Genomic DNA, 10,539 nt, shown 5'->3' on the forward strand with positions numbered 1-10,539 from the left:
ACACACACACACACATATATAGATTTAAGATTCAAGATTTTTATTGAAATCTTGAATCACACACACACACACACATATATATATATATATATATATATATATATATATATATATATATATATATATATATATATATATATATATATATATATATATATATATATATATATATATATCATACTGTATTATGGCTTGACTCCAGAGTCAAGACCATTCCCTAGTCAGAGCTACAACAAACAGCAAGCACTACTCAATGCACTGACTTACTATCAAGTACTATAATATATTCAATTTATGCCTAAATATACTACACAGTTGATTGTTTTACCATTGATTTACCTATAGGGAAATTAAAACCCACTCTGATTCATTATAGAGGTTATTGTGATTTACTGTCGGGATTAAAACGCATTGTAATTTGTATGCATCAAAATGTATCAGGGTTAAAGAACAGCTGTGGCAAATTTGTTCCATTATTCATGTACAGATCAGAGATTTGTCATGTGTTGTTTATTCTTACGTGGTTAGAATAATGCTATAGGAGGGCTGATTGCAGGAAGCCCCCCCCCCCGCCCGTTTCTAATCAATACAATGTGTGGAGATAGGATGTGTATGTGCGTGTGCGCGTGTGTGCATGTGTGTGTGCCATTGTCATCATCATGTGTGTTGTTATCCTATGTGTATGTACGTATGCATTATTGTGATTGCCGATTAGGCCACTTGTGTAACCAAATGACTCCCAATATCTGATTGCATTATTAGTGTGTATATTATGTCATTTGCATACTTGTATTTATGTAGTGTGTGTGTGTGTGTGTGTGTCTGTGTGTCTGTGTGTGTGTGTGTTGTGTGTGTGTGTGTGTGTGTGTGTGTGTGTGTGCGTGCGTGCGTGCGTGTGTGTGTGTGTGTGTGCAGGCAATGTGAGCATGTGTGTCTTTGTGAGCGAGTGTGACTGTGTACATGCTCCAGGTTACAAAGCCTAAAGCAGCCAAGGAACATGTCTGGACTGCAGTATTGCTGAGCAGAGGGGAAACAGCATAGAGATGAGGAGAGAGGCAAAAGAGAGCCAGTGGAGAATGGAGTGGAGAGAGGAGGAGAGAGGAGAGGAGAGGAGAGAAGGAGAGAGGAGAGGAGATGGGATGAAGCAGGAGGGCAAAGAGGAGATAAAAGAAGGGAGAGAGAAGAGAGGAGCTCATAGCACAAGAAATGATCAAAGGAAAGAGAGATAACGCAGACTTATAACTTACAAGATACAGCCATGAGCTGGGTCTTATTTATTTATTTATTTATTCAGTGAATACACAGTGTTAAGAACTGGCCACACGTGTTTCAGGGGAAATTCATCAAACTCCTGTTTAAACCATATCGAAAGACTTCCAACATGTATTAACCGTAGACCTATTTTCAATCTGGTACACTGTCTAGTCTTCAGCAGCCCCTGCATTGTTTTCTGACACGACAGAGTTGAATTGCCAACAAAGATATAGCATTGACCTTTAACAGTAAACAACAGACATGTCCCACTCTTACCACCGAAGAAGAGGCGGCTTCCTGTGGTGACAGGGAATGAGGGGCTGGAGTGAGAGCTGCCTCCTTCCTCTCTGTCCACTGTGATGGTGACACCACCTCGTCTGGAGTTCAGCTCCACCCAATGCCACTGACCGTCATTCAGACCAGAACCTGGGAAAACACACCCAGTGCGTTGACATGCATATTAATATCCTGGTTGCATTCCGGATATTCAAATATTTCGTGTTGGTGCATGTAGACACCATACCCCTTTTACAAAACCCAGGACAAGCCCATATCCCGAATAAGAAAAGCCTAATAGCTGGGATATGCTTACATCATGCTACTATAATAGGGCGGTGTTCCGTTCCACAGGATATGAAATAAAATAAAAATATAAATGCATATAATTCCAGTTTGCCCAACATTTAAACTAAGGACAAGGTCAGACTACTAGAAGCATGTACACAGTCACACTCGCTCACAAAGACACACATGCTCACATTGCCTGCACACACACACACACACACACACACACACACACACACACACACACACACACACACACACACACACACACACACACACACACACACACACACACACACACAGAAGGTCAGACTACTCTTCTTTTAAAGTTTTGTTGTGATGCTTCTAAATGTCCATTTTATTCTCTTCTTTTCTTTTCTTTTCCTGTCAACCATTTTATGTGAAGCACTTTGAATGGCCTCTGTGTATGAAATGTGCTATACAAATAAACTTGACTTGACTTGACTTGACTGTGACTGTGACTGTATGGTGGATGGACCAAGAGAAAACACAAAGGAGATTAGCTGATAAGTAAATTATGTATCATTTATGATCCAAGGCATAGAGACGACAACAACGACAACAACCACTATTGGATTAAATCATTCATGTGCACCACACCTGTGATGTTCAGAGATGAAGTTGACTGAGAAAATCCAACTTATACTGAACAAATAAATCACTTTTTCCAAGTCTTGCAAGATCACAGAACTACAGATGGCTTGGTACTGAAGATATTTAAAGAAAACAGCTGGCCCCTACTATTCTAATCTATCGTATCTGTCGTATTATTTCCCACATTTTGACTCATTCTGAATGCGACGTGCAGTGGTCATCAGTGATGTCATAAGAGCAAGTGAGCCGGACAGAGGGCGAGCAGCAGGGCGGGCGAGGGAGCAAGTGAGCCCGAACAGCGGTCTAGCTGCATGGCGGGCGAGGCCGCGCAGTGGCCGAGCTGCGTATGCAAGCTGCAGGGCCAGCTCGGCGAGCTGCAGGGCGGGCGAACCTAGGAATCGAGCGCGAGATGCCTAGTGTTTTTATTGAAACCGGTAAAATTTTAAGATTATACAAAAAAAAAGGAGACAAGTTTAACAAGTTTGCCAGTTTTTGCAGTGCAGGTGAGGGGACTGCAGGCAGCAGTTAGGAGTGAGAGGGGTTAGGAACTAGTTTTTGGGTCAGGGGTTAGACCGACCTGCACTGAGCTCCAGCAGTGCCCTGCCAGCCTTGTGGATGTGTAGGCGGAGCTTGGCCTCACTGAGGTACAGCCAGGCCACACCCCCCTGGTGAGGGAGGTCAAAGGTCAGCAAAAGCCCCGCTTTGTTCCACGTGCGGAACTCGAGTGCTACAGACACGCCCCCTGTCGCCCCCGGCAACTGCAGGAAGCTCTGCGGGCCGGTGAACGTCACGGCAACGGGAACTGGCTCAGCACACGTAAAGGTCACATTGCCCTAAGAGAGAGAGAGAGAGAGAGAGAGAGAGAAGAGGGAGAGAGAGAGAGAAGAGGGAGAGAGAGAGAGATACAGATTAGAGGGGTAAGAGATGGGACAGAAAATGGATTACAAGACAGATGAAACAACATAAAACATGAATATGAATCAGTTGCTCAGGGTGTGTGGGTGTGACCTGATGTCACAAAGATCTCATCAGCAAGTCCCCTTAAAGAGGACACTGGTATTAGCATAATGATAACAGCCAGGCTTAGAGTAAGCACCAGGAAAGCAAACTGAAAATACCAATGTCATCCAGCAGCCTGGATGCGCGCGCGCGTGCGCGTGCGAGAGAGAGAGAGAGTGGGGGGATACAGTATGCTATCTCGACATCTCTGTCACAGGCCATTGTTTTGAGTGGTGGTAATGACACCAGGTCCATTGCTGAGGCTGCAGCAGGCAGCAATATATTACAGGTCCAGGTTCTCAGTGGGGAATAGCAGCCTGCTACCTTCTTAATGGTCAGGGAACACAGATCACATCTAAAAGGCCTTTGTAGAGCAATTCAAATGATATAGGGTCATAATTGGTGGAGTGGGCAGATGCCTTTGGAAAACAAAGAAAGACGTGACCTTATAAAAGGCTCAGAAAAGCCTTAAAGACACACAGCCACACATCAATTTCACTCCCCACTCCCACACACCTATTACCAGCCGTGACGTGTGGCTGCTATTGTTTTCAACTTGTGTGTGTGTGTGTGTGTGTGTGTGTGTGTGTGTGAGTCATCATGGCAAAATGTGGTCCGAGACACCCAGGTTGTCTGTCTGTCACGTCAGCCTTCCTAGCGTCACAACCGTGCAAGATGCAGTCACGATTAACCACAATGACCGAGTTCGAAGATGGGTGTTCCGAGCAAGGGGGCCGGAAGTAGGTCTACCGTGTTCCTGTACTGGAATGAGAAGCATTTTTTAGCAACGGTTCAATGTCCTTCTCTTACCATTACAGTAACTTGCTGGTCTCTCTGTTTAGCCAGGTCTATCAGGTTGAGGCCGTTGTAAAACAGGTTTTCCAGGCAGCCATGGAAGTTCCTCTTGGAGATGGTTGCTGGTTTCTGAGAGCCAAGGGATTGGACTGCCCCAACACTCAACTGGATGGAGAAATAACACTGGGGGGTCACAGTAGACTACATGGAATGGTAGAAATACAATATACATGTAGCTACTGTACAATGTTTCAGTAATGTAAAGCTAATTTCAATTCAGTGGTTCTATGTTACTCAGTGCTGGGCAAGTTACACAGGAAGTGTAATTAGTTACTTATACTGATTACTCATTTAAAAAGAAATAACATTACTTTAATTATTACTTGGTATCTAAAGTAATTAGTTACCTTACCCATGACTTTTTTTTTATATACCATCTGAACCAAGCGGTTCAGATATATTTAGAATTGGGAGAAACCATAGAACATTACACTCGGACCAAAATGTAAAAACATTGAAAACACATTTTCTTTAAATCCACAATTTTTTTTAAAATGTTTTGGTCTGAGTGAAATGTTATGTGGTCTCTCCTGTTTATAAATATATCTGAACCTTTTTGGTTTGAACAAGTAAAACTATTTTTATAAGCATTTTACGAAATGTCTATGGGAAAATAAATGGCGGATGAAAGTCTCTGGTACAGTGCTGAAGCAGGAAGTGATGTTCACTTTGGCTCTCTATTGCATTCTGGCAATGCAGTAGTCTCGCATAGCCAGACCTATCTCCAGCACTGGAGAAAGTAATGCAGTAACTTGAAGTTACTTGGATTAGTAACTGTAATATAATTAATTTGTAATCCCTTACATTACTAGTTACTGGGGAAAGTAATAACATTACAAAAATCACTGCCCAACACTGATGTGATTTAAAGTCCAAGAAAAAGCATGCATGTTTGTGCATATAGGTATGCCCACCTGCTGGATATACCAGTGGCTGAACTGGGATGGGATGTGAAGCTGCTGTGTGTTTGTGTCCACAGTGAGGTTGAGCTGAGCGCTGAGCTGCTCCACTGCTACCTGGTGCCAGTGCTGGTCGTCCAGCAGACTGCCCAGGGAGACCCGACGATCGACTGCAGAAGAGGAACTCCTGCCTGGACCAGAGGAGGAGGAGGAGGGAGGAAGAAGAGCAGTGAAGAGAGGGTATGGAGGTCAGTGAATGAGACTGTTACTAGACTATTAGACTGAATTGATCACATATTGAGGGATGGAAATGATAACATTATGTTGTCATTAGGCTGCAAAGGGAGAGTCCATTATCTTTTAATCAATGCACCATCAATGTTTAATCTGCAAAGTCTAAAAGATAATCGCATCATTCATAGGAGGTGGTAAAATCAGCCTTATGTATAAGATGAGACACTGTAAGATTAAGAAAAATTAAACTTTCATAATCCCTGTAGAGCAATTCAAATCAATGTGCCGATGGAGTAAGGCATGGAGTTTTCCAACTGTTTGTCTCTCTTTTGGCAAATTAATTGCACTCAAAATATGAGTGTAGGGAGGTGGGGAGAGAGCCTGTAACCATAACTGTCCAAAAGAGGAATTACACTTAATGGATAATGAAATAACTAGTTACTGCATCACGGCGTAACATGGTGTGTGTGTGTGTGTGTGTGTGTGTGTGTGTGTGTGTGTGTGTGTGTGTGTGTGGCGGGGGGTCGGGGGGTGGAGGCGGCTTTGGAGGAGGGAGACAAAGCGAGACCGGAAAGAAACTAAATGATTTTAGATGTAGCCTACTGGATTATTTACGCATCATATGTGTATAACATGATTTAAATTTTTATATCACGATTATTGTCATATTGCGATTATCGTGACACCCCTCCCATGGCAGAGATGTAGAGTTCAATTCCCAGCTGCGGGGGACTACACAACGCGGGTTATACTGGGATGGACAAGACCATGTTGCACAGAGGACTGGAAAAGTGGATATTAGTACTGAAGGCTTTTACACACCAAGTGCGTCCGGATTTGTCGTACGTTTTTAAATAAATACAACCTCATGTTGTGTCACTCACACACTGACTCCGAAACTTTCGTCCGTCACTCACTATAAAGTTTTCGGAAAAGGTTGGATTATCTGCATTTTTCGCATCAGTCAATATAGCTTTTTGCGAGCTGGGACCCGTTTTCAGATTACGGATTAAAAAATGCATACAAAAACAATCAGACCTTTAGTCTGTTCTTCTTTGGTTTATAGTTATCTTATCCTTAACAGGCCCAATTATACTCTACGTTAAAGACAGAGACGGATGCCTTCTGCCCGTCCTCTGCGTTCATTTTGTGTGCATTTCTGTCCGTCCTCTGAAAGCTTACGGATACGCATGAAACGCAGCAGAACCACACACACTCACACATTTGACTCTCCACTGCCACTAGTGAGTGGATGTATTGCTTAACATGATACCAACGTGAAAGACGCATGGAAGTATGACGATTACACCATTTGAAACGGACGCATTTATTTCCGCATGAAAATGTAGTATAATTGGGCCTTTAGTGTGTTTTCTCAAGCTGTTAGTGTGCTTTCTCCTAGTTAGCTGGCCTAATACCAACAGTACACCATTCTAATGTAGCCTACTGTATGTAACCAGTAACCCCTTAATTGCGGTTGAATATTTAAATGTTCTCTGTAGGCTATACCACAGATTAGTTTTTTTTATTAGTTTGTTAGCCTGTTAGCTTGTTTTATTCTGGATTGGGCTTCTAAATGTGTTTTTCCTCGGATTTTGGCACAAGGGATAGTAACATCTTGTCCTGTGTATTAATTAATAAAAAAAGAGGGCAGCACACTGAGGTCAGCCTCTCTCCTCTCATAGGGTCTAGACTCTACTGGATATCTGCATAGCACCACAGAACTGCAGCCAAATAATGACGTGAAGATTCCTGATACTAAAAACTGCAGAGAAAACATAGCGGGGCATCATTAATGATAGATGAGCACCAGCAGGTCCAAATGAGCAGATCCATTTCTGCATCCCAAAATTACTGAGACAGAGACAGTTTCTGCTGAGAGAAGAAAGTATCGAAAGTCATATCACACAGTCAGTCATTAAAAATGTATCAGATATTCTTCATGGAGAGACAGTTCCAACTTCAGACACAGCAAGAGATTATGAACATATGATAACTGTCTGTTTGCTATTTCAACCCAATTGGTGAGATGAAACATTTGATCACAGCTCGGATGAGAGAAACCAGTTCATCCAGAGAGAGAAAGCAGGAGCTTATGACAAACAAAAACGGTACTCAAGTACAGTTACTTATATTTACACAAGTATACAAGAGTATAGAGTATTCATAAAAATAACTAGTTGAGTAAGAGTAAAAAAGTATCTCGTAAAAAACGACTCAAGTAGTGAGTAACTTCATGAGTAAATAGATGCAATTTATTACGATAACGTTATATGACAGTCCGTCGTCGGTGGCTTATTAACCTTGGAGCATACAGTATGGTGCAAATGCTAGGTTAAGATATGGGTTTGGATTGTTAACTGCAGTAGAAAGACCTTCCATCATTCTAGTTAACGTTAACCTACTTAATAGGTAGGTTCAAAAGCCCTTTTCAGACATAGTTCCCAGTAAATTACTGGGATAACCTTTCAGGGCCCACTAGTGATTTTCATTATTCACACATGCCATGGCAATGCTGGGATGGGGCAGCGGACAGTCAAGGGAAGGGGAGGGGGGCTCTGAGGTGGGCAGCTGTGGAGAGGTGTCAGGAGGACCCAGTTTCTTTCAAATCCACTCCTTCAAGTTGCAGAGTGGATCTCATGCCTTCTGGTTCTGCCCTTCACTGACGGGATTCTGGGCCAAAATATTAGACTGCTACTCTAAGGCCTACAATATAACCCTTCAGCCGGAGGCAGAACTCGCCATCTTCAGCTGCTCGGAGACCTCTGGACTTCCCTACAGCTGTGCAACAATCTCTGAGACTGGGGACAACTGTTGCCATTCAAAGTTTAACATTCAAAGATGAAGAGGATGAACTTGGAAGAGAATGTGGACCCGCTCGTGGCTGGAAAAGAGACCCACATGGGATGTCAATTTTGCCAAGACAGCTGGTAACGTAAAGTATTTACTAGCATTTACTAACATTTAGCATCTATACTACTGATATGATCATGCGGCATTTCTATTGGTTATCAGATGTCGTCATAGCTGTCACCCTACATTTCTGACACGGGTCAGAATTCGTCCTAGGCGATCTTTTGGTAGCAAGACTGTGACAATGGCCGTCTTTGAACCTCTCTCACTGCGCGACGCAGGACGAGTGTTTTTGTCGACCAAAGATTTCTCCACGTTTCTTTCACGTTCGTCACCTTTCGTCTGGGACAGCCCAAAATCACACGGAGTGTAATGGGCAGATTGTTTTGAAGGTTCTAGAATATTCTGTGTATTGTAGAATGCTCTGTGTGTTCTAGAATTGCGTGGGTCTGCTAGAATGTTTGAGATGTTATAGAATGTTTCAGGTGTTCGAGGTATTCTAGAATGTTGTCTTCAAGGTTTAAAATGCTTAGTGTCTATTCTAGAGGGTTCTAGGCATTACAGAAAGGTGCCGATAGCCCACAAGCAGAACCAGCTGCAGCGTGCAGCGTGTCGGTGGACCGGCTGGAGCTCCTGCATGGCTCCAGTATGGTGGGCTCCAGCCCTAACTCTAACCCTCACCCTACCGGACTGTCGGCATTGCGGGCTGTCGGCATAGCGAGCGCACCCTTTACAGAAGAGTCTGGATCATTCCAAAGGTTCCAGAAATGTCCAGGGTTCCAGATTGTTGTGGATGTTCTACAATGTTTGAGGTGTTCTAGAATGTTGCAGGGATCTTGAGGGTTCCTGAGGGTTTTGGGTGATCGAGAATGTCATACACATTCTCAGTGGTTCTACCAGGACAGCAGACATGGTGCCATTGAGGTGCAGTCACAGTTACATAATGTCTGCCTACCTGACAGCACCTTAATTAAACCAGCAACACAGAAATGCCCCTTTCCCATAATGCACTGGAGCAGGACCCTTCCACCCCCCAGTGTATTTAGCCTACTTCCCAAATCTACCCCAGTGACAGGACAGAACTGAATCTGAATTATGAGCCGGTGGGTTACAATATACTAAAGCGACAGGTTGATTAATGTAAAGCAGACAGGAGATGGGATGTTCTGGATAGCAGGCATACATCTTAATCAGCCACAGTGGAGCAGGCTGTCTGCTGTTAGGAGCTGCTGGTTGCAGGGCTGGACTTCCTGAAAACATCATCTCAGATCATTTAGGTTTACATTACTAACAGCAAAAATAAGGGGAAGAGACAGAAGAAAAGAATGACAAACTGTTTAAATGAGACAAAGGCTTAAAAATAAGCTTATCCCATGAAAGACAAATAGAGGAAAAATATAACTAGCGCGGATTCCCAATAGCTGCGACCACATACTGTATGCAATATGAATCCATGCATTAAGGCATTCTGTCTCACACACACACACACACACACACACACACACGCGCGCGCGCACGCGCACGCACGCGCACACACACACACACATACACACACGCACGCACGCACGCACGCACGCACGCACACACACACACACACACACACACACACACACACACACACACACACACACACACACACACACACACACACACACTGCTGTCTTGGTCATTTATCCTTAGTTTTTGGGCTTCTACCAAAGATACATGTACATAGTTAATGGCTTTTTTGTTTGTCTGTTTTAATTGTGTTTATTAACCAAGTGGCAGAGACACATCGAGCTGTGTCGGAGAAGCAGGACAGCGAGAAGGCAGGAGAGAGAGATGTGGTGAGAGAGAGATGAAAAACAAACTCGTCAGAGTCTCCAAACAAAGTGTGGAGATAGGTCTGGCTAGTGTCCTCTAGTAAGAGAGTGGCGTCCAGGGCCGTAACCAGAGTTCCGAAATAGGGGAGGTCCAGCAAGGCGAGGCGGATTCGGTGGCGCCCGCAAGGGCGCCGCCGGAAAAAATTTGAGGGTTTTTTTCACCCTTTTTTAGCCATATTTAGAGTAATATATCATTTTAAATCAACATTAGGATTATACTGTTGTGATGTCATTATTCAGTATATTCTCTTTCATGTCACCACCTGCTCAGCTCTCCTGTCAACATAATTGTAACTAACAAACACAAACTGTTTTAGCCAAATTCATATCAAAATGACACCTACAAACACAGGTACACAACCCAAGCCGTATACACACAAAGTCATCATCGATAATAAAAAAAA

General features: G+C 43.4%; 1 protein-coding gene across 1 annotated transcript in view; it reads right to left on the reverse strand.

Moving 5' to 3' along the window:
- LOC310771079 (contactin-associated protein-like 4) overlaps positions 1–8,989 on the reverse strand; it is a gene marked incomplete at both ends in the record, with an annotated part of 66,227 nt that extends 57,238 nt beyond the window's left edge. The window contains 6 exons of the mRNA XM_083663756.1: positions 1,531–1,680; positions 3,011–3,266; positions 4,243–4,392; positions 5,202–5,377; positions 8,543–8,615; positions 8,960–8,989. Coding sequence (XP_083519882.1) covers positions 1,531–1,680; positions 3,011–3,266; positions 4,243–4,392; positions 5,202–5,377; positions 8,543–8,615; positions 8,960–8,989 — 835 coding nt within the window. The remainder of the gene's footprint in view (positions 1–1,530; positions 1,681–3,010; positions 3,267–4,242; positions 4,393–5,201; positions 5,378–8,542; positions 8,616–8,959) is intronic.
- Between the last annotated feature and the right edge of the window lie 1,550 nt (positions 8,990–10,539).

This window comes from Poromitra crassiceps (genome assembly GCF_964638095.1).
Source record: "Poromitra crassiceps genome assembly, contig: HAP1_SCAFFOLD_343, whole genome shotgun sequence".
Classification (NCBI taxonomy): Eukaryota; Metazoa; Chordata; class Actinopteri; order Beryciformes; family Melamphaidae; genus Poromitra; species Poromitra crassiceps.